The sequence below is a fragment of the Mobula birostris genome, chromosome 2, assembly GCF_030028105.1.
Source record: "Mobula birostris isolate sMobBir1 chromosome 2, sMobBir1.hap1, whole genome shotgun sequence".
Classification (NCBI taxonomy): Eukaryota; Metazoa; Chordata; class Chondrichthyes; order Myliobatiformes; family Myliobatidae; genus Mobula; species Mobula birostris.
This window is the reverse complement of record NC_092371.1, coordinates 198857458-198883049: the sequence shown is the minus strand read 5'-3', so window position 1 is coordinate 198883049 and position 25592 is coordinate 198857458. Positions and strand designations below refer to the sequence as shown.

General features: G+C 37.8%; 1 protein-coding gene across 1 annotated transcript; it reads left to right on the top strand.

Annotated features, from left to right (window-relative positions):
* Positions 1 to 373: 373 nt before the first annotated feature.
* Positions 374 to 25184, top strand: LOC140209987 (meprin A subunit alpha-like). The gene is made up of 14 exons (XM_072278699.1): positions 374 to 439; positions 517 to 541; positions 639 to 692; positions 868 to 908; positions 1004 to 1079; positions 2326 to 2443; positions 4248 to 4423; positions 4961 to 5182; positions 5275 to 5421; positions 13681 to 13896; positions 16463 to 16921; positions 21494 to 21667; positions 23383 to 23575; positions 24863 to 25184. The coding sequence occupies exons 1-14, from the start codon at positions 374 to 376 to the stop codon at positions 25014 to 25016; spliced, it is 2121 nt and encodes a 706-aa protein (XP_072134800.1). The 3' UTR covers positions 25017 to 25184.
* The last annotated feature ends 408 nt before the right edge of the window (positions 25185 to 25592 follow it).

Below are 25592 nucleotides of genomic sequence, written 5' to 3'. Positions count from 1 at the left end.
CATCTCAACTCCAAATTTTATATGTTTTCATTATGTAGCAGATATGGCATCTTATTTGTATTACTTCATGAACAATATTTAAGCATGTGTCAGCAGATTTTCTTTGGAGAGATAGTAGTTAAGTTTAAGTGAATTATTCACTATCCTTCTGAATTGTCTTAATAACTTAACAAAAAAAACGCAAGGCTAGGAATACAGAAACATTCTTGTACCATGAAGCTGTTATTAGAAGAAAGGATGTTGGACTATTGCACTCATCTTCCCCGTGGTGTAGATTTATGTCCCAAACATGCTATAAATGTCAAGATGGTGAAAACTGAATGTTAGTGTGTCCATATATCGACAGCCAACACATTTGCTGAGTGGAACAAAAATGCACTCATCCGCATTGTATTCCTTTTCTTTAGTAGTTTTGTTGGCATATTGTGAAACTTTGGTGGTAAGACACATTATGTTCATTTTCAAATTATCTTGATTATACTTTTACCACTTAAAATCAAATATTTCTTTTTCCAGATCAGAAAGGTTCCTTCTGAAAATTGTAAGTGTTGCTTTTCTCTGTTACTTGTTTTAAAAGCCTTTCACACAACGTCTTTCTTAATGTTTAATGCATTCATTTCTAATTCTTCATTAATTAGATTATGAAGTGGATGTTAGCAATTTAAAAGAGGATATCCAACAAATAAATTCAGGTAATTTATAAGACTTAGAACAAAGAATCCATTCTCTACTATCTTGAAAGTTAAGTCTCTTAAATTTACGAGTATATCCTTCTAAATTTCTCTTGATTAATGAAAATTTTCATAGCATCTTTGATCAACATGTAGAATTTCTTATAGTATGTTTTTCCGATTACCTTTCTGATAGAATCCCAAAGGTTTTTGCTTCAGGGAGACATTGCAGTAGTTGTAAGTATGATATGCATTATGTTGATTCATAATAGATTCATTTTGTACCATGCTGTCATCTTTCATGGAATATTGATTTCCTTACTTTGTTTCAGCGAGGACGGAATGCTCATAAAGACCCAACAACGAGATGGACATTCCCAGTTCCATACATTCTAACAGATAGTCTTGGTAAAATTTTATTTATAAATTATTGATAATATGGAGGTCTTCACACTCATTATTAATGTCCTGATTTAAGTATCTAATATTATATGAATGTATAATGTGCACATTTGAAATTTCTCAATAGTATTTTGCAGGAGAGTGGTCAATCTTGTCCAAGCAGGGAAATTTGAAATGTTTACATTGACAGCTTTACAGACTTATTGAAGATAAGCAATCAGAATTCAAAAGTGAAATATTGCTAAATGGACAGAGCACTTTTTCACTTTTGTGTTGATTAACAAATTTATTCACTGTTGTTGTTCATTGTAAAATAAATCAAAGCAGAATAATTTTTGACCCAGAATGATAGGCAATTTCTAGTGCACATGTTGTAGCCCAGAGGATGATCATTTTGCTTCATTAACTGTATATACTTTCCTGAAGTTAAATCATGGGACAGCAAAAGATGAATGCATAACGTGCATATCTGAAATTTCTCCATATTATTTTGCAGAAGAGGGGTCAATCTTGCCAGAATTCTGAATAATGTTTTAATAGAATACAAAGTTGATTCTTCAAAACATTTTAAATAGTTGAAAACATGAAAATAAACATAAATAATAATAAAAAAATCAAATTAAGACATTGTTACTTCTTTCTCTAACAGAAGCACAAAAATAACTCTAATTAATAGTTTGCAAACACGATGAAATTTGCAGATGCTGGAAATTCAAGCAACGCACACACAAAATGCTGGTGAATGCAGCAGGCCAGGTAACATCTACAGGAAGAGGTACAGTTGACATCAGGACTCCTGATGAAGAGTCTCGGCCCGAAACATTGACTGTAACTCTTCCTATAGAAGCTGCCTGGCCTGTTGCATTCACCAGCATTTTTTGAGTGTGTTGCTCAAATTAATTGTTTCCTGGAACATGATTCCTAGGGACTCTGAGCAAGTTTCTACTCAGTGGCTGGGCTCCATGCAGAGTCCATTTACAGAGCACAACAGAAACATGTCAGTGAGCATATGCTCAGGAGTTGAAAGACATAGTGGCACTTACACTGAGAATTTCCAGAAAAATCCATTCTCATCATCTCATAAGCATGAAGTAGAGGTATTTGGGTATCATTTTAAATCATATTTTAATTAGCTTTTGACCATTACAACTGAAGAGATTTATAGTCAAACTTCTTCATTTGTTATATTAACCTAGCATTGGTTTATTGTGTAAAAATACTTCAAATGAATTGCTTAAATTCTGATTTTCAGAGTTAAATGCCAAGGGCATCATCTTGCATGCGTTTGAGCAGTTTCGCTTAAAGTCGTGCGTTGATTTTAAACCATACGAAGGAGAGAAATCTTTCCTATCTTTTAAAAACTTAGATGGGTATGTATAAAACTATACAGTTTGATAATTATTTTTTGTATATAGACTGCACCAAAGGTTCTTAGTTTCATAAAATAGTACAAACTGTGTGCTGTTTTGACTGTGAAAGAAGAGAGCCAAGTATTATTTATCTCCTTTCAGGTACTCTGCAAGTATTAAACAATATAGCAGGTTCATGCTGTAAATATTGACCAGTGCTTTAGATTTCTAGCATCTGTAGTAGTTTGATTTACCCTTGCTCCACTTTTTCTTTTAACTTAACTTTCTACGTTTGCATTCTTAATTTTCCCAAATTTATCTTCTGCATATTCATCTCTATCTTTCATTAAAAGAGTCCTCATCTGATCACTCTGAAATTCTCTTCGCAACTATTTAAACCTAAAATCTGTATTTAATTCTCTATGATTAATTGGTGGTAGATATGTGAGTTATCTTTCTTCCTATCCCTCTCCAGATATTGATGGGCCTTGGTGCATTAAGTATGATGTACAAAGAAGAAATATTGTTGATATTGTTCAAAAGAGACAGCAATATACTTTTAAAAATCTTCTCTAAATGTAGAGACAAAAACTAAATTAATCTTCAGAAAATCTCTGGGAAATTTTAGAAAGAAATTATGTTTTAAGTTGAAAAAAAAAGAGAAGAGAGACTGAGAGAAAAATAGGAAAGATCTGAAACACCACTACTACTAATCTCATTCAGTCTCTCCTGGCCTACACCATGTCCCAGCCCTTCCCTTTATACTCCCTGTCCTGCTCATCTTTTCCATAACGTAAGGTATAGTGTGGTTCGTAACTTGATTTGCCTACACCAGGATCAGGAAGAGGATCTCTGCACTCCATTTCAAGCTACCTTTGGAGGTGGTTGGAGGCTCGTCTTTTTAATATTGTGCAGTGTACATTGACAGTCGAATTAAATATTTGAGCTATAGCTGAGTTTGTGCCTTTCTGCAGGTACCTGGAAAGAATCCTTTCATATTCCTGCAGCTTATTTTAATCATGAACTTGGCGTACATACTATTTATGATTGACATCACAACAACAACACCAAAGATCTGATGCTATTTTAATAACAGCATTGCAGTTCAATAATTCCATTTAATATCAGAGATGAAATCTCTGAAATTCTTGAAATTCTTTTTCTTTGCAGACATCCATGAAGACAGAAGGGAGCCCCAAAGAATGAGTGGCAGTTAAAAAGTTAAAACCCCAGAGCCTCCCCCATTCCCCCTCCCACGCACAAGCAGCAGCAAGGCAATTATCCTCTCCCACCCCTACCCATCTCTACAAAAATAAACATCAGCACCCTCCACTTGCTGAGTACACAGCTTCTGACAGCTGATCTGTGTTCCTGATGCTTCATTCTTTCCTGCGACATTTCAGTCAGTGGCACTGGCTTAGAATCAGCCCATCCTCAGTGCTGCAAAACCTCAAAACCTTGAAAGCGTGCTCGTTTTCTGGGCCACGTCCTTGAGGTATCGAAAATCGGCTGGTTGTGAGCTCCTGGGAGCAGTTCCCACCACGGCAAAAGAACCGAGGTCTGAGTGTAACTTCAGGTCAGGGTCTTTAATAGAACCCCAGCCACCCTGAAAGGGAAAAGGAGAGACATCAAAGGTAGAAATTAAGCTGTTTTCATAGATGAACACAAAGGGGTCACAATTTAGCACCAACATGACTCCTCCTCGGCTATGTCATGGAAATATGGAAATATGTCCTGTACGTTGCTAAAATGACCATATTTTTCTAAACAACTATATTTTTTCTTCTTTGCATGTAATTGTCAAAATACTGTCTTCAATGAACAGGTGTTGGTCTTTTATTGGTGATAGCCACAATGGCCAAGATTTGTCCATTGGTACGTGGTGTGACACAAAAGCTTCTGTTGAGCATGAAATTCTGCATGCACTAGGATTTTACCACGAGCACTCAAGACCAGACCGTGATGACTACATTAATATTTGGTGGAATGAAATTCAGCCTGGTAAGGTTTCAAGTTAACAATCTCATAGGTATATTGGTTTAGTTGAGCGTACTGACACAGATCTGAAAGGATCTGGGCTTGACCCTGTCCTGCGATGCTGTCTGTGTAGAGTTTGCATGATTTCTCCATGAACACATGGGCTTCCTCCCACATGGTAAAAACTTGCTGGTAAAGTAATCAGCTCATTCCAATGTCTTCTGAGTGTAGGGTGGAGGTAAAAAGAATCAAAGGACAATTGATGAGCATGTGTATGGGGAATAAGTAACAGGGAAATAGAGAGGAGATGGGACTATTGGGATAACTATACTGGGAGCCAATGGGCCAAATGACATTCTTCAGTATCAATTTATACATCAGGTATTTGTAATTCCTTTCAAATGATACTTTAATACCTTTTGGTTGCAAGAGAATGATAGGATTGCTTGGTTGTTGGTATAAAATGTGTAATTTTAATTAAATAAATTTGATATTTAATCTAATTTTGAAAATAAATTACCTTTAACTGCCGCTGAAGGTCAATGTTGTACTTTTATTCAGAGAAGAAGCAAAATTTTGCACCGTATGGCGAGGACATCATTACTGACCAGAATATTCCATATGATTATGAATCTGTGATGCATTATCCACCATTCTCCTTCAGCAAAAACAATAGTGTGCGAACCATCACTGCAAAGATACCAGTGTTTGATGACATTATTGGACAACGATTAGACTTCAGTGCTGTTGATCTGCTGAGGTTAAATCGAATGTATAAATGCAGTAAGTTCAGTTTTCAATTCATTTTCTTGATGACTATGGTCCTCTTCAGGGATATTGATTAATTTTGATTTTCACATAAACCTTTATCTCAGATGCCACTCTCACACTGTTGGACCAATGTGCATTTGAGGTTCTTAATATCTGTGGCATGATCCAGGGAAAACAGGATGTTACCGATTGGGTTCATGTGAAGAGCAGTCCTGGAAGTGAAGATCATACTATAAATGGAAAATGCAGAGGTGAGTGTGAACCATCAAGTTCTTTCAATTTCCCATGATCACCTAATCCACCATTCCGATTCTTGCGCCTGTTCTGTCTTCGGGAAAGATCATGGCTGATCTGGATCTGAACAACATTTACTTGCCTTGTTTGCATAACCTCAAATAAACTTGACTAAGGAAATCTCAGTTGTGACATTTCAGATTGGCCTACTCCTCAAAAGCAGTCTGAGAAAGAGTTTCAGATTTATAATACCTTTAGTGTGATGAAAAACTTTCTGATATTACAGCCAAATATCAGAAAGCTCTCATTTAACAATTTTCCTCTTAGTTCTGGATTTCTTGGTGAAAACCTTGATATCTCTTGACCTAGCCTGTCAAATGTTTTAATTCCCTAAAACTCTTATCTTTGACTGAGTTTTATTTAAGAACTGCTGTTGCATATTAGTTATCATTTTATACTGAGCATGTAATAACATTCCTAATGATACAATCTGGATCTTATTAAATATGAATTTGATTCCAGGTGAAGCCACAATATTATTAAATGCCCATACACTAATATAATAGGGTAACATTAATTTGGTTTGCCTGGTATCAAATGACATCTGGTCTTCAGATATGAATGGCAGAGAAAACCAGTATTTTGATTTGTCCAAATATGACTAAAAGGGTTGCGGAAGTGTGAGGAATTGTTTCTTTCTTGCTTTCTCAATCTTTTTTATTAAGTTTCCAAATATTAAATATAATAATGATAATAATACATAGAGATCGGGATTACATTAATAACAGTTAACGTATACAAACACAGACTCCGAGTAACATATGTAATATAAGCCTCCCAATCTCTTAATAACTGAACATGGAAAAGATTCAAAAAATTTTATAGAAAGAAAAAGTCCACCTACACTAAAAAAAAACAAAAAAAATAAAACAAAACAAAACGAAGGCTGAGCTGCCATGTTTCATCAGTTAAGATCATTATTTGTCATTAACTCCGCTCCTCTATACACAAACAAAAAGTTATTGAAAAGGATTCAGAAAAGGTCAGCTTACATCATATGAAAATGTTGAATAAATGGCCTCCAAGTTTCTTCAAATTTAACCGATGGATCAAAAATAACACTCCTAAAATTTTTTTCAAGTTTAAACATGTTATAGTTTGGGAAAACCATTGAAATGTACTAGGGGGAATTAGAATCTTTCCATTTAAATAAAATGGATCTTCTGGCTATTAATGTAACAAATGCAATCAAATGGCAAGCTGAAGGGGATAAATGACTAGAGTCTATCACTGGTAATCCAAAAATTGCAGTAATAGGATGCGGTTGTAAATCAATATGTAAAAATACTGAAATAATACCAAAAATGTCTTTCCAATATTTCTCCAAAAGAGCGCAAGACCAGAACATATGTGTCAAGGAAGCTATCTCAGAATTACATCTGTCATAGACAGGATTTATATGGCAATAAAAAGGAGCTAACTTAGCTTTAGACATAAGGGCCCTATGAATCACCTTAAATTATATCAAAGCATGTCTAGCACATATTGAAGAAGTGTTAACTATTTGGAGAATTTTCTCCCATTTTTCTATAGGTAAAGATACCTGAAGTTCTCTTTCCCATTCATTTTTAATTTTAACAGAAGTACCTAGATGTATTTTTGTAATTAAATCATAAACAATTGCTATTAAACTCATTCTGATAAGGGTTTAAAGCTAAAACTTTTTCTGTAATTTCAGTTTGTTGTGGTATTGGAAAAGTAGGTAAAGTTACATTCAAAAAGTTTATAATCTGTAAATATCTGAAAAAATGTGATATTAATGCAAATTATATTTATTTGACAACTGTTCAAAGGACATGAGACAATTATCCATAAATAAGTCACGAAAACATGTTTTCTCTTTGTCTTCCATGAAAGAAAAGCTTGATCAGTTCTGGATGGTTGGAAGAAAAAATTGGGTATAATAGGATTTGACAGGGTAAATCATTAACCTGTTAACATTAACATAACAAATAATGATTTTTAATAATTCCTGTCTGGTTGAGAGAGACAATTTGTGGCAATACATTTTCCAATCTAATTGCTAATATCTTGGAATAGATTTTGGAGTCCACATTCAACAAGGATATAGGTCTATATGATACACATTCAGTAGGGCCTTATCTTTTTTAGCAATTAAAGAAATAGATGCTTCATAAAAGGATTGAGGTAATTTACTTACAAATAAGGCATCCTTAAAGATTCTACATAACCAAGGAGAAAGTAGATTTGAAAAAGATTTTTCAGACCGGGTGCTTTACCAGAATTAATCGAAGAAATTGCTTTCTTCACTTCTTCTTCCGTAATGGATGCATCTAGTGCTAAACATTCATTAAATAGTAATTTTGGAATATTCAATTTCAATAGACAATAGACAATAGACAATTAGTGCTGGAGCAGGCCATTCGGCCCTTCGAGCCAGCACTGCCATTCACTGTGATCATGGCTGATCATCCACAATCAGTATCCAGTTCCTGCCCTATCTCCATAACCTTTGATTCCGCTATCTTTAAGAGCTCTATCCATCTCTTTCTTGAAAGCATCCAGAGAATTGGCCTCCACAGCCTTCTGGGGCAGAGCATTCCATAAATCCACCAGTCTCTGGGTGAAAAAGTTTTTCCTCAACTCCGTTCTAAATGGCCTACCCCTTATTCTTAAACTGTGGCCTCTGGTTCTGGACTCACCCATCAGCGGGAACATGCTTCCTGCTTCCAGCGTGTCTAATCCCTTAATAATCTTATATGTTTCAATAAGATCCCCTCTCAGCCTTCTAAATTCCAGAGTATGCAAGCCCAGTCGCTCCAATCTTTCGACCTATGACAGTCCCGCTATCCCAGGAATTAACCTTGTGAACCTACGCTGCACTCCCTCAATAGCAAGAATGTCCTTCCTCAAATTTGGAGACCAAAACTGCACACAGTACTCCAGGTGTGGTCTCACCAGGGCCCTGTACAGCTGCAGAAGGACCTCTTTGCTCTTATACTCAATTCCCCTTGTTATGAAGGCCAGCATGCCATTAGCTTTCTTCCTGCCTGCTGTACTTGCACGCTTGCTTTCAGTGACTGATGTATAAGAACACCGAGATCTCGTTGTGCTTCCCCTTTTCCTAACTTGACTCCATTTAGATAATAATCTAATATACAGTAATAATAATAATAATATAATAATAATCTGCCTTCCCATGTATATAAAATTGATTCTTAGTTTTAAGTAATTGATTTTCAATCGGGGATGTTAATAATAAACTGTGTTGCATCTGAAGTTCAACTGTCTTTTTATAAAGCTCCAAATTAGGAGCAGCAGAATATTTTTTATCAATTTCTTTTATCATAATCAACCAATGTACGTATTTTATTATTAATTCATTTTTTCAATCCAGCAGAATATGAAATAATTTGCCCATGGACATATACTTTAAAAGTATTCCATAATATCCTACAGGAAATTTCTTCAGTAAAGTTAGTTGAAAAGAAAAAGGTAATCTGTTCTTTAATAAAGTTAACAAAGTTTAAGTCCTGAAGCAGAGTAGAATTGAACCACCATTGTCGAGCGCTGAAAGTTACATCAGTTAAATTGATTGATAGCTTCAAGGGCACATGATCAGAGACGGCGATTGAATCGTACTCACAGGCAGTAACAGACGAAACTAATTGAGAGTTCATAAAAAAGTAATCCATTCTAGAGTAATTATGATATTCATGAGAAAAGAATGAGAACTCTTTATTGTTAAGATTTAAAAACCTCCAAGCTTCTAAAATTCTGGAGTCAACTGAAAAGGAATTAATAAAAATAGTGGATTTGTTTGGAAGTACCTGATTGGGCGCAGACCTGTCCATTGAGGGATTCAGGCAACAGTTAAAATCTCTGCTCATTATCAACGTATATTCATTTAAATTAGGAAGAGATGCAAATAAATGCTTAAAGAATTCAGGATAGTCGGTATTTGGTGCATAGATATTAACCATAACAACTTTTTGGTTATAAAGTAAACCAGTAATTAACAAAAATCTACCATTCAGGTGTGAAATTGTTTCATAGTGAACAAATGAAATCGAGGAATCTATAAAAGTAGGGACTCCTTGCACCTTATCCTGTGAGTTGGAGTGAAATTGTTTGTCTTTCCAAGACCTAAAAAACCGCCGATTATCCTCCTTCCTCACATGAGTTTCCTAGGCAAAGATAATCCGAGCATTCAATCTATGAAAAACTTTAAAAATTTTCTTCCATTTAATTGGGTGATTCAAACCATTCATATTCCATGAAACTAAGTTAATAATATTATCCATTTTACTTGAATAAGCCATATGGTATGTAAAGGGTTAACCTTACTGCATTGGAAACTCATAAATCAGGAAGAGGGAAAAAGGTTTAAAGGGAACCGGAAGTTACAACAATTCAGACATATTTGTAGTTTCAGATCAGCCCAGATGAAAAAAACTAAATTAAAAATAGCCCCACTTCCCATCCACAACAGCCTGAAAACTGGCCAACTAGCCAGAAAGCTATCTAGAAACTCCCCTACCCCCACCTCTCTTGAAGGCCAATCTCCAAAATTGAAAAGAATGCAAAATACCACCCACAGTCAAAACACTGAGAAAAGAATGCCATAAAAAACACCAAATAAATGTTAAAAAGAACAGCCGTTTGCAAAACATTTTGAAAGGCGAGATCATGGAAAGTGAAACAGAATACAATCTTATTAATATTTCGGGAAAAAAAACCCATCAATCACCAAATCAGATTCTCAATTATTTTCAAAAACGAACAATTGAAAAAATAAAATAAAATAATAAAGGGGAAAAAAGGAACTTTAACATAAAAGCGTGATAAACATTCATACTCCAAAACAAATTACGAGTATTATCAAACCAAGAGCAAAATACTTCAAACTTTAAAAGTCCAGATCTATGAACTGGTTATTAACTTATAAACCAAATGAGTACAGACATGAAGAAACAGTAAATTTATTAGACTGCTGAGATCGAACATTGATCCTCAAGGAATTGATGAGCTTCGTCCATAGATTTAAACCATTTACGTGATTTATCAGGCAGAACAACCCTTAGGTGAGCTGGAAATAGCAGAGCTGGTTGGAACTTTCTTTGATAGAGCTCAGACATCACCGGTTTAAAAAGCGCTCTTTCTTGCATTACCTCAGGACTGTGGTCCTCAACCAGACAAAAGTTGAGGTCTCCGTGTTCAATAACCCCTTTCGGATGGGCAATTCGAATTACATGCTCCTTGCTATGCACATAGTGGAATCGGAGTATAACAGGTCAAGGCTTCAACTCTTTAGGAGGTTTTGCTCTTAAAGCCTGCTGAACATAATCAAGTATAGGAGGAGTAGAAAAAAAAAATTGATCAGAGCCGAACATGTTCAGAGCCGAACACGTCCATTAAAAATTGAGAAAAGAATTTAGTAACGTCACCACTCTCAACGTCTTCACGGTGTCCTATTACTCGCAAATTCTGTCTATGACTGCTACTTTCCAGGTCAATAATCTTGACTTTATACTGTTCCAGTGTTTGAGTGATCGAAGTTAATTTCTTTTCCAACAAATCCAATCTATGATATCTCTGTCTACCAGCTTCATCGAGTTCAGAAATTTGCCACTGTTGTTTTTCAATCTCCCTCTTAAGTGCTCCCAGTCTACCTTCATTCTCCTTTAACAATACTTCCAAAGTAGAAAATCTTTTATTGAATTTATCATCCAGGAGCTTCGACTTAGCTTACAAAGTGAGTTGAGACTGTTTAGGCTGTTTAAAATCACCTTCTCTCCTTCCATTTCCATAACCAGCTTCCTTGCCTTCGGCTGATGCCTTTTTCCCTCTGGTATCCATTCCAGTGATTAAAAATGAAAGTTCAAGCATATAAAAGTGTTATAAACACTTTAATATAGATAGTAAAAGTGTGGTAAAAAGATTGAAAAATGAATGGAGCAAAGCCAAAATGCAACTTACTCCATCTAGTGCCCAAAGAGAACTTAAGAATTGTTTCGTTGTACAAAAAAAACCATCAGTTCTGAGGTGCTGCGTTTTTAACTATTTTTATCTAAGTATGTCCAAAAAGAATTGAAATCAAAGAACAGAGAACTCTACGGCATTGTGACTTAGAATTCTATTTACGACGGATGGCTTTCCTGCTGATAAGAAAGTTTTTGACCTTGTAATAAATAATTAAAGCGGTAATAAGACCACAAGACCATAAGATATAGGAGCAGAATTAGGTCATTTTGCCGAATGAGTCTGCTCCACCATTTCATCTTGGCTGATCCATTTTCCCCCTCAGCCCCAGACTTCTGCCTCCCCCTCACCAATATACCTTCATGTCCTGACCAATCACAAATCTATCAACCTCTGCCTGAAATATACATAAAGATTTGGCTTCCACAGCTGCCTACGGCAATAAATTCCACAGATTCACCTCTCTCTGGCTAAAGAAATTCCTCCTCATCTCCATTCTAAATGGATGCTCCTCTATTTTGAGGCTGTGTCGTCTGGTCTTAGACTCATCCACCACAGGAAATATCCTCTCCACATCCACTCACCATGGCCTTTCACCATTTGATAGGTTTCAATGAGGTTGTGTCTCATTCTTCAAAATTCTAATGACTACAGGCCCAGAGCCATCACATGTTCTTCATCTAACAAGCTGTTTAATCCAGGAGCCTGAATGGAAATTAGGAAGAATATGACCTGTACCTGTTGCCATAGCTTCCAATTAGATTGACACAAAGGTTGGGGGTGTTGTGGATAGTGTGGAGGGCTTCTAGATGTTATAGCGGGACATCAATAGGATGCAAAACTGGGCTGAGAAGTGGCAGATTGAGTTCAACCCAGATGAGTGTGAGGTGGCTCATTTTGGTAGGTCAAATACGATGGCAGAATATAGTGTTAATGGTAAGCCTCTTGGCAGCGTGGAGGATCAGAAGGATCTTGGGGTCCGAGTCCATAGGAGACTCAAAGCTGCTGCGCAGGTTGACTCTGTGGTTAAGAAAGCATACGGTGCATTGGCCTTCGTCAAGTATGGGATTAAATTCAAGAGCAGAGAGGTAATGTTGCAGCTATATAGGACCCTGGTCAGACCTCACTTGGAGTATTGTGCTCAGTGCTGTTCAGCTCACTACAGGAAGGATGTAGAAACTATAGAAAGGGTGCAGAGGAGCTTTATAAGGATGTTCCCTGGATTGGGGAACATGCCTTATGAGAATAGGTTGAGCAAACTTGACATTTTCTCCTTGGAGCAAGGGAGGATGAGAGGTGACCTGATAGAGGTGTAAAAGATGATGAGAGGCATTGATCATGCGGATAGGCAGAGGCTTTTTCCCATGGCTGAAATAGCTAACATGAGAGGGCACAGTGTTAAGGTGTTTGGAACTAGGTACAGAGGACATGTCAGGGGTAAGATTTTTATGCAGAGAGTGGTGAGTGCATGGAATGGGCTGCCGGTGACGGTGATGGAGGCGGATACAATAGGGTATTTTAAGGGACTCCTGGATAGGTACATGGAGCTTAGAAAAGTGGAGGGTGATTGGTAATCCTAGGTAATTTCTAAAGTAAGGACATGTTTGACACAGCATTGTGGGCTGAAGGGCCTGTATTGTGCTGTAGGTTTTCTATGTTTCATTGTTAATAAGGAAACTTGGCAAATGTGAAAAGCTACACAAGTAACTCCTGACAGGCGATAGCATGAATGATGTATTGAAAAAAATGAAAGCAATATACAGGATGATGCCAAAGGGGATTGATTGCATTGTTGGCAGAAAGAAGAAACAAAAACTTACGATCAATGACGTATCAACGGACAAACTAGGACTGGAACAAAATATAATTGCACATCAGAAGCTTATTTTAGGAATGCTGTATAATCAGCAGCCCCTAAACTGCTGAGCAATCGCCTACAGACATCTACTACATTTTTACACTCAGTTATGTAAATATGAACTTAATCAATGATCCTGTTTTGTTTTATCCAATTAGAAATAAATGGTTATCATATCTTCAATTGCTTCTTTAATTTCAGATTAAGAGTTTGATTTGAAGCATGCTTCATCCTGACGTCTATCGTTTGATATCGATGTGTAAAACTAAAATTATTCTTTCTCTTGTCACCAATAATTCCTGCATCTTAATTTGTTCCATTGTTGTAAAACAATGAATGAATCTGTGGCTTTTTTTTACTACGTACAAAAATAGTTCCACTTTCTCCAGTTTCTAACAAATTATTGAAATTCTAGATGCTGGATACTTCATGTACCTTGATACTAAGAATGGCAATGCAGGTCGAAGTGCTGTTCTGGAGTCCAGGATCCTGTACCCCAGAAAGGATGAGCAGTGTCTTCAGTTTTTCTACAAAATGACAGGCAGTCCAATGGATAAGCTCGTTATATGGATGAAAATGGATGATGGAACTGGAACTATTCGAAAACTAGTTAAAATTCATACATTACAAGGTATGATCTTTTTAGACTGATAACCTATTACTTCATTTGTCTATGTTTGTCCATTTCTCTCTAAATCTGCAAGATGGCACAGGTGAATCATGGCAACATTCTGCGGGCTGCATACGACCTGTTGGTGCAGTCTTTCATTGATTCTGTTATGCTTATCAGATTTATTTAGTATGCATGCAAGAAAATGTATCTCAGGATTGTATATAGTGACAAATAACTTCTTTGATAGTAAACAAGGAAGAAGCTGCAGACGCTGGAAATCCGAGCAACACACACAAAATGCTAGAAAATCTCAGCAGGCCAGGTAGCATCTATGGAAAAAAGTACAGTCAATGTTTTGGGCCAAGACCCTTCATCAAGACTGGAGAAAAGTCAATGAAGATTAGATTGCAGGAGAAAAGATAGGATAATTAACTCCTCATCTATTTTTCTCCAGTCCTGCTGAAGGGTCTTGGCCTGAAATGTCAACTGTACTTTTGTCCATAGATGCTGCCTGACCTGTTGAGTTCCTCCAGCATTTTGAGTGTATTACTTTGATAATCAATTTACTTTGAACTCAAATCTCTCCTATGCATAATATTTGTCGAAAAGTCTAATATCGATATCTAAGAATCTACTAATCTCTGTCTTGAATAATGCTTAGAGATATAATGGAGCCAAATAATCAGTACATCCAGGTGAAGAATTTCCTTCTCACTTCTATCCAGTCTGGCCAGCAGTTATTTTAAAATTATGACCTTTGGTCTAGATATCCCAACCAGGGGAAATATCTATCCCACATCTACCCAGTCAAGTACCCTACTTCTTAATGGCGACCCTCTCAATTCTTGGTCCAGTCTCCTTAATCTCTCATCAAATGCCAAGCTGGCACTCACTTTCGCCACAGACCTGTTCACAATATTTTAAATGTAGTTACATCAATGATGTATATAATCAGAGCTAATGCTCTCTACTCCTCTCTTTTACTCTAGTCTGCCTACAGTAAAACCCAATGCACTGTTTGCCTTCCCAGTTGCTTGCTGTACCTGTACGCTAATTTTCAATGTTTCATGCATTAGGATGCCCAGATCCCGCCCCCCCCCCCACTTAACATCAGCAACTTTCAATCTCTTACCATTTAAATAAACACTCTACCTTTCTGTTTTCCCTACCAAACCATTTGATCTCATACATTTACACAATATGTTCCATCTGACATGTGTGATCCAATCTGTCAACTTTTCTGTATCCCTTTACAGCCTCATTACATCCTCCTGACAGCTCGTATTGCTAGCTAGCTTTGTAGCATCACCAAACTGGAAATATTACACTTATTACACAAAATGCTGGATGAACTCAGCAGGCCAGGCAGCATCTATGGAAAAGTGTAAGCATTGCCGTTTCAGGCCGAGACCATTCCTCAGGACTCATCAAGTCCTGAAGAAGCATTTTGGGGTATTAAGGGGTTCATATGTTTAGAGGTGGTGCCACACTATAGGTGGCAGTGATAGTGTTAATTGCAGAGTTGATGATTATGGAAAGTGAAGACAATGATTAAATGGGGAAACGAGATTCTCTAGATGCCGGAAATGTTAAGCAACTCAAACAGAATGGAGGGAAATGCGCAGACAAGTTTTCAGGCTGAGACCCTTCACAAGGCCTGATCTTGAGTCCTGATGAAGAGTCTTAGCCCAAAATGTTGACCTTTCATTCCTCTTCAGGCAGATTGCCGCTCTTGCTGAGTTCATTGAGAATTTTGTGTGTTTTCCACGAAGAGTGGGTTCAGGAGAGTATCAAATGGAGAAGTGCAGTGAATGGGGTTGATGCAGCTGAAGATCTGCTCATTAAGGATAATCACTGATGAAGGAAACCAGAAGCAAAGCTGTGGGAGGTAACATTATTGAAGTAGATATAACAAAGATAGAGGAAACCGGAAACTACCATTGTCCTTTCAGGAACTGGCAAGAGAGGGGGTGCGGCCAAGAAAGTTTTATGGGTTTGTTGGTTTTTCATAAATGTTGAATACCTATCTATTCCTGAAATGGAGAAGGGGAAACTAATGTAGGGAAAGGAAGAACCTGATTTGAACAGTGTGTAAATTAGGACAGAGTAGAAATTGCCAGTGAAACTGATGTAAATTTCCATTTCAGGGTGTGAGCAGGAAATAGCAGTGATAGTGATCAGTGTGAGGAACTTGAGTATCATTGGCTAAGAGAACTTTCTACAAAATTGGCATCCATAACAATTCCTTATTCCATAGCGACACCTTTGATCTATCCATGCAACCTAGAAACCAAATTTTTCACTATTTTCAATAAATAATTAAAATAAAATAATACTCTGAGCATATGTTGATGTGCTGGTTAGAAAGAATACTTTTATGTTTAGTTATTCCAGTCATGAAGCTACTCATTTTCAGATTGGTACATGTTGTTTCACTTCACTTCATCTGAATGTGCTTTACTCCCGGTACTCCTGGAGATTTCATCAACCACATTAAATTCCATGCCTTGTATGATAAATCATTCTGATTGTTAAAACTTTTACAAATATTTCATGTTTTTATCATTTGTTTCTTTCACTGCAGCGGATGGCAGCCATTCATGGAACATTGCCCATGTGACCCTCCATGCGACAGCCAAGTTTCGTTATGTTTTCCAAGGAATAATTGGTAACCCCAGTGATTCTTCAGGTGGTATTTTCCTGGATGATGTCACACTTACCGAGACCAAATGTCCTTATAGTGTCTGGCATGTAAGGGACTTCACCAAAAAGATTCAAAACAATGATAGGAGTGCCATAAACAGTCCATGTTTCGAGAGCCCCGAAGGATATCGATATGGTTTATATTTAAGACCTCTTTCTTATTATGAAAATCATACAGGGATCTTTTTCCACCTGTGCAGTAGTGAAAATGATGATATGCTTGAATGGCCGGTTGGGAACAGACAAGCTATCATTACAGTAATGGACCAGTATCCTGATGTGAAACTCAGAATGTCGGCTACTCGAAGCTTCACTACAAATGGAAGTTATTTTATACCAGGTGAGAAAATAAATGCAATATCTCTGTTACAATTTTAGCATCTGTTTGAAATGGATTCTATAAGAAAGAGCTTGAACTTTGGTCAAACTGCTTCTCCTTGTTTTCAGTTAGTATAAAACAGGGGTCCCCAACCTTTTTTGCACTGCGGACCAGTTTAATATTGACAATATTCTTGCGGACCGGCGACCGGGGGTGGGGGGTAGGGTTGCCAATGGAGAAGAGTAGCAGTCAAATACGTTGTTTACCCTGAAAACTACAATGACCAGGAAGCCTTGCGCGGACACCAGTGCACATGCGTGAACGTGCCAATTTTTTTAACAAATCGTTTTTGGTGATTCTGATCGGGGGGTGTTAATCATGACCTGAATATAGGTGATAAGTGGCTAATACGCTCAATTTCGTTTCTCAAAGGGTTTATCTAATGAATTTAATATTAAACACACAGCGTATATTTTCCTTGCATGAATACAGTGGTAAGTCAATTATCAGGGGAGCTTGAAGTAAGTGTTGAACGAACTTATGAACTTCCAGTAGAAGTGGTAGAGGCAGGTTCGATATTATCATTTAAAGAAAAATTGGATAGGTATATGGACAGGAAAGAAATGGGGGGTTATGGGCTGAGTGCAGGTCGGTGGGACTAGGTGAGAGTAGTGTTCGGCACGGACTAGAAAGGCCGAGATTGCCTGTTTCCGTGCTGTAATTGTTATATGGTTATATAAGTCAATACCATCATAACATTTTAAGTAACGTTTGGATATTAAACACACAGCACATATTTTCCCCGTATGAACATATAAAATCATTGCAACACACCACTATTGCTGGATCAGTGGGAGCCCTGGGCTTGTTTCCCTGCAACATCGAGGAGTGACGGGAGACAGCGATACCCGAAGGGGGTTCGTTATGTCCAGTCTATTCTGCAGTTCAGTTTTTGCAGAGATATGTTGGAAGTGGAAGCAATGTTTTCAGTGCTTTCGTGGCTATCTCAGGATATTTAGCCTTGACTTTGATCCAGAATGCCAGCAGAGATGTTACGTCAATCATACTTTTCAGCCCGCCATGATTTGCAAGCTCGAGGAGCTAATCTCCTTCTTGCGCTGACATGGATGACACACGGATAATGACCTCGCGTGCGTTCATGCTCAACAGTGGCCGTGACAGGGAATGAGGAAAGGTGCAGCTGAGTCATGTCACCAAATCATGTCGTTTCCTCGCGGCCCGGTAGCACATGCTTTGCAGCCCGTCACCTGTCCGCAGCCCGGTGGTTGAGGACAGCTGGTATAAAACATACGCATAATGGACACAGGTGAATAAATATGAGTGAAAATAACCAGACACGAGGGAATATGAAACAAAAATATTTTTTGTGCTTGTTTCACAGAGAATCTGAATTTTCCTTCACTCTCTAGTTTTAAATCTCTCAGTGCCATACACACACCATGTTCATAGTTTCTATGGTTCGTATCTCCATCTTCCTTAACCTAGTTCCCAAACTATTAACCACTTAGTGGTGTCTCCTTGTTATTTGTTTACAAACTCTGCGAGGGCGGCATCTTTTGGCCATCTGTACTTACACGCTGAATCACACACTTTGCTATGTGACTGAAGTCCTCTAGAATGCAGGCCAGGTTAAGAATTGGCTTCACTTTCCCAGATGGGCCTTAATGAAGTAGGTGAGTATTTATTAACAATCAAATAACTTCACAATCACTAGTAATGTTTGTTTTCAGTACTGCTCCCCTCTTGAAACCTGGGAATTTAGATTTAGATTATGAGGACATGCAGTCCTCTTTTATTGTCATTTAGTAATGCATGCATTATGAAATGATGCAATATTTTCTCTGGTATGATATCACAAAACACAGGACGGACCAAGATTGAAAAACTAACAAAACCACATAATTATAACATATAGTTACAACAGTGCAACAATACCATAACTTAATGAAGAACAGTCCATGAGAACAGTAAAAAGTTCAAAGTCTCTCGAATGTCCCACATCTCACGCAGATGGGAGAAGGAAGAAAAACTCTCCCTGCCATGCCCGACCACAGTCCGACTCTGAGTCGTCCGAAAACTTCGAGCCTCTGATCAGCTCTCCGACACTGAGTACCAAGCACCATCTCTATTCGAACGATTCAGCCTCAATCTGGGTCGCCAACAGCAGGCAAATCCGGGGATTTTGAGGCCTTCCCTCTGGAAGATGCTTGATCGTGCAGTAACAACAGCAGCAAACATGCGTTTCAGAAATTTCTCCAGATATTCCTCTGTGCTTTCACATCTGTCTCCAGTCCGCGGCCCCTATTTAATGGATACGATATCATTTTCACCGGAGGGCTGCGCACACGCGACGCGCTGCTATCTCTTCTAAAAATTATTTACCGTTTTAACCACCCTTTCCTTCTTTCAATGAATCTCAAAGTGGTATATGGTAACATACAGCTCAGGTACATTGGTAATAAATTTACTTTGAACTTTCATTTTTCCTTCTGTCTTCCTCCTGTCTCTAAAGCCACAAACTAAACTTTGCCAAGTGCCTTCGTTATTTCACTATATAGTGAAGTCTTGAGCAGCCTTCCTAATTAGGGGTGGCTGGGAGTTACAGAGGTCCATTGGACAGGTGCCTGGATAAGGTGCGGATTTCGGGGCAGCACCATTGGAGAATCAAAATTGAGTTTGAGGAGATATTGTTAAAGATCATACAGTTGGTGTGGCACATTTAGTAAATTGGGGCAAGTGAAAAAGGATGGGGATTAGAGGGACCTGATGATCAAAATATCATGGCAGAGAGTGGAGATCAAGACATGCATAGAAATACTGATTGGCGGGGTGGAGGTTATTAGGGTATTTAGGAAATTTGTTCTTAGTGATCAGGAAGTGCGACAATAGCTGGGTCTGGAGAGAAGTCCAAGGAATAGAACTACAGGTGGTACATCACTGAAAATTCAGTACGTCTTGGTTTTAATCAGACACCCAAAATATGTTTCTTCATCCTGCTCCTGATCTCCATGAGGATTCAGCAGTGGACTGCAATGTTGCTGACTCACTGCTGGATTTGACATTGCTTTGATTTAGTTGGAGATCCCAGGGGAAAGGAGTGGAAGGGCATTGAAAGATAAATTCCTTTAGTTTTAATATTTCCTTATAATATTATAAACTAATTAAATATTTTAAATGTATCTAACTATTTAATTGTTTTTTTTATAATTTAGCACTTACAATGAAAATATAATTTTTTGCAATTGAGATCACACTAGTAGGCTCAGAGATATGGAGAATTATTGTGACTGGATCCCATATCTGGACTAAGTAAACATGGATGTCATAAAAGATAAAATACCAAATTGAATTAAAATATTCTTTTTCTAAGAATGTGCTGATTAATTTCACTTACTATTTCTCTATAATAGTTTATGGACAGAAGACTAAAATGTACTGCTATCAATGCAATAATGTTCTTGAATCTGTAGATCACGAACAACCATTATTGAAGAACCTAATAGTTCAGTATATTTTTCATTCCAAAGTTTAGATAAGACTTTTTAATAATGAAAAACCCAGGTGAAATCCATTGAAGAGTTTGTTTCTGGCGCGAATTGACTATAAACTCAGAAGTGACCGGGATTCCCTTCAGTTTGCCTATTGCCACCACAGGTCAACAACAGATGCTATTTCATTAGGTCATCACTTAGAGCAAGATCATCTGGACAACAGTCATGCACATGTTAGTATGCTGTTGTTTGACTAAAGTTTTGTAAAAAAGCTCCTAGATCGGGGCTTCTGTACATTCTTTTGCAACTGGATCCTTGACTTTATCATCAGCAGATCCCAATCAGTATGCTAACAGTATCTCCTCCTTGTTGATCATCAAGACAGATACATCTCAAGACTGCATTCTTCGCCCCCTGCAGCATTTTCTTTACATTTATAACTTCATCTCTAAGCACAGATCCAATACCATCGATAAATTCGCCAATGGCACAACTACTGTTGGCCGGATCACTTGTGGCAATGAGTAAATATACAGGAGTGAAATAAAGCATCTAGTTGAGTGGGGCCACTATGACAACCTCATGGTCAACATCAACCAAACCAAAGCAGATGATAAGAAGCCTGAAGTCCCACACCACAGGTTTGGGGACAGCTTCTTTCCTACAACCATCAGGCTCTTGAATATACCTGCACAATCCGAACCCTATCTCAGCAATGGAACACCATAGATTACTTCTTGCGTTGCCATGGATTTCTATTGCACCTTTGCTTTTTGATATTACAGTCTTGCTTTAACAAACATGGTTTAATTAGATCTGTAACATATATGGAATTTTTATTCTGTGTTTATTTAAACCTTTGCACTGGTGATGATGTTGCAAGGAGTTTTTCATTCTATCTGTATCTCACTGTCCTTCTGAACCTGATAATAAACTCAACTGGAATTGTTAAATTTGAGATTGTTACACTATTAAGTTGTTAGATTTGCTTCATATTTCCTACCAATATGATTCTGCACTCTGCTTTAATATTTAAGGTAGCATTAAATGACCTAATATGTATGACACTGTTTAATTACAGGCAGATATAACAACTCCTTTTGGGACAAGCCCACATTAACTGGTTACTACGATGGTGCATGCGATTGTTACCGGAGTTCCTCCTGGGGATGGTCAGGATTCATATCACACAGGGATCTCCACCGCAAAAGTTTCATAAAAAATGATGACCTCATTATTATTACTGAGTTCAATGGTAAAGTTTCTTCTCATGTTTTCTCTTGGTGTGGCTGTTACTTTCCCATTGCTGACTGAAAGTCGGGTTTAGAAAGCTGAGTTCTGTGCTTTATTGTTAACTTCATGTGATTTGAAGATGTTTAGGGATTTTTGCAGAGAAATTAGTTACTTGTGCAAGTAATAAATATTATTGCTCAACAAGGTGATAACAGTCAGTTATAAGGAGAGCTCATGGCAGGGACACATGAATGAGAAACTTGGCTAAATTTTGTAAAGCAAATGGTATTGTTGATGGGTGTATGGTTTGAAGAACTGGAGGGGGAAATATGTGAGAGTCTACCTCCAGTTGCTACTTTTATATGTGTTAATTTGACATGCTGCTTTTTCAAACACACTATGGAAGACTGAAGGGGTACGGTACACTGCTCATTCTGTTCTTCTTAATGCTGAAGAAAAATGATTGAAGCTTATTTCTCCAATAAACCAGGGGTCAAAAAATACAAAGGTTTATGCACTGTTAGTTAAAAAAAACAGTTGACACACCTAACAACTACGAATTATGGATCTGGAGTGGAATTAGTTTACTGGTTATCCCTGAGGTGGGATAATTTAATCAGGTACACTTCCTCTGGCCACTCATTCCATATTGCATGCTGCTCTGTGTAACATAAAATAGCTTCCACAGTTCCTATAAAATATTTTCCCTCTCACTTTGAACCTAAGACTTCTAGTTTTTGGTTCCCCAGCACTGCAAAGAATATGCTATGTATACACTCATAATAAGTTTATATATTTCATCAAGTCTCCTCTTGCTTGTCTAAGTTCCAATGGATACAGAGCCATTTATTAAATGCATCAAACGAACTACTGTGAGATCATCCCTTCAAAGCTTCCCTCTGGTGTGGCTTCTGAGGCGGTGAATGAGCGAATGTGAGAACCGCAGACTCCACATGTAGGGCAGCAGAGAGCTAAAGGGAGAGGGGTTTGGTTTTGTGAGGTGGTGTGATTCTGCCCCTACTTACACCAGGACATTTGTGTGCTCTCAATACATGACCTCAGGACTCTCAATATGATCCTGAAAGCAACCTCTCTACTCAATATTGCTCAATGCAATATGCTATTTTGAAGCATTGCCACTTTTTAAGAACATATTGTTCCTATTTGGCCGTGCTGTTCCCCTCCCTTTCTCTACCTCTCAGACATTGTTAGACTCACACCTAACACAGATTGTCGCCCTTCATTGTAAATGGTAACGATAACTTCCAGGATTTTTTGAACTACACTGAGAATTTCATTGGGTGCTAAACTTGCAACCATGTGGTTCCTGAATCAGGGCCACTGGGGTGACATTAGCAGCAACAATTGCCAAATGCAATGTAGCATAGTCTTTGAACTATGGACTAGGGGGCACATACACCTTCAGGTGGTTTTTGCACTTGTCCAAGGTTGGAAAAGGGATGGATTAGACTCAATTCATGATTCTCACACTCATGAATGACCTGCATAATGGATAATGGATAATGGCACAGAAATGGTTGGATGTGGTTCATGCCGTACTTTCCATATCCAGAGTCTTGTCTAATTTGATGCTTGAAGAAGACACTGGAGAGAAGCTCTGGATGATTGAGAGAAGACCAAGGGAATTAACCCAGAGATTATAGAAGAAAACAGGAAAGAAGCAATTATCAAAATGCAAAAATCAATCGCTGAACTTAACTAATCTTTCTTTCAAAGATCTGACTCCACTGATTCATACAGAAGTGCCAATTCAGCCCAGGAGTCCTCCATTAAGGCATCGGCGAGCAGTAGAACATCAGCTCTACTCAGCAGAGCATCAGCTACAAAGTCCCTTCAGAGAGCAGTGCAGTCCTGGCTATTGTCTGAATGGTGGAATATGTGTTATTGTGAATGGGAAAGCAAGTTGCAGGTAGGTGAAGCTTCTGCAACTCATGTGTGGGTACTTTGAAGGAGCAAAATAGTTATTTTGCAGGGTTTACTTAGAAAATTTTGATGACCTTTTGTCTCAGTTTGCACTATGAAATCTGATTTCTCTGATTCCAGAACCACAGATGTCCATTTGTTACAAAGAACTGATCTACCCTTTTCTGAAATGCAAATTACTTTTGTTGAAAGCCAATCTCAACAATATTTGAATTTGCTACACCGCATGACAATAGGACACATGTCCTACTAAGTTGATAGAGTTATTTGATATCAAATAGTCCATACAGCTCAACTTGTCTATGCTAACCAAGTTGCACATCTAAGCTAATGCTATTTGTCTGCATTTGTCTCTTTTCCCTCATCATTTTGTTTCCATGTAGCTGTGTGAATACCTTTTTAAATGTTTTTTAAACTTTTTAAAGGTAATTATACCTGTAATAATGGCATGATTATAAACGTTGTAGCAAAAAAAAAGTATACAAATATATGACACTGCTGGGCAAGAGAATATTGATGATCATCAAGCCTACGTTGTATTCCCCATGCTAGCATTAGTTCAATTTTATTGATAGATATTGCCTATCTGACCCATTAGTCCCATGCAACAATCTTTAACACAGTATAATCTTTAGGGACATAGCTCCGAGCGAGAATAGAATTTTCCCTATATTTGTGTTTGATAGAAGATGGGCAAGATTCAAACACGATAAAGCCTGCAGAGGTTGGAAATCCAAACAACACACACAACATGCTGGAGGAATACAGCAGATCAGGTCGCATCTGTGGAAAAGAGTGAAATGGGAGGACTAAGCAATCCATTTTGTTTGGATAGCCCTCGCTGCCCAAACTGCCATTCTCCCTAATGCCCTACATCTCTTTCCAGTTTCATCAAACAAAATGCAGAACATGAAATTAGTATGACCAAAAACAATTAATGGTAACTTCAGAAGATGCTCTTATAGATCAGGGCCACTGGGTGAACTGCTCCTGACAACTTATCCTGGCCATTATCTGATGACACATTCTCAGACTTGCTTGTTACGGCTCTACACAGTTTGCATTATTGGTATAGTAGAGAACTATTGCTCACTGGGAAACCTAGGTAAGCACATGAAGACTGTAGAAAGGATGTGTTAGTGAACTTGGAAGCTGTTAGATGAGGGGATCTGTATGGAACATACTGTAGGTACCAGCATTAAACTGTTGGACAGAAAGGCTGTTGTTTGTGCGATATTGTTATGTCATAGTCTGTAATGTTGTTCCTTTTTAGGTGTGCCTCAACTCAAATACACCAGCACTCTGGTGATCGCTGTGAGAGAGCACATGTTCATGGCACAGTCCTGGGAGTACTGGTTGGTGCAATTGCAGGTGTGCTGGTGTTGACTATTGCTATTATTAACATAATTGCCAGAAAACGAAATTAAATCATCATAATGCTCATAGGTGGATTATAAATTAAAATTTTCACTAATTTACAAATCTTTTAATGTCTTGCAAGAACTTGCACGAGTTTTGTCTTTTATGGTAATTTCATGAAATTTGGTTGTATTTGTATCTCCTCACATTAGACATTGCTATTTTTTCTAATTGTATTATGGATAATAAAGCATGTAATAAGTAATTGAGTCAAACTGTTGAGCACTGCTTTGCTTTGTAGAGCTTTTACAATAAATCATTATGCCTGTTCGCATTTCCTGAAGCTTGTGTGTGAATTTATTCTTTAACATAACTCAGAGTTAAAGCAGACAGCAAGGCTGGTTGAGCAAGGGAGTCCTGGTCTATAGAAAGTGAGTTCAGATGAGATGAGGAACTGTGTAAGAAAGCAATCTAGTCGCCACCTTACAAAGAATCTGATTTAAAGGGGAGTAGGTGCAGAAAGAACTTGTGTAAAATGGTTGATCATCAACATACAGAGATACATTGTGAAGATCAATGAGTAAAGGAAGATCCAGGAAGTATTCAGCACTGACTTCCAGCACTGTGGAAGTGTTCTTTTGTGT

Bases quoted from the DNA above. Each gene is read 5' to 3' on its own strand.
- LOC140209987 (XM_072278699.1), top strand. From the start codon at position 374: ATGCACTCATCCGCATTGTATTCCTTTTCTTTAGTAGTTTTGTTGGCA. The intron at 909-1,003 runs GTAAGTATGATA...ACTTTGTTTCAG, and splicing joins AGGGAGACATTGCAGTAGTT to CGAGGACGGAATGCTCATAA. The intron at 23,576-24,862 runs GTAGGTGAAGCT...GTTCCTTTTTAG, and splicing joins AATGGGAAAGCAAGTTGCAG to GTGTGCCTCAACTCAAATAC.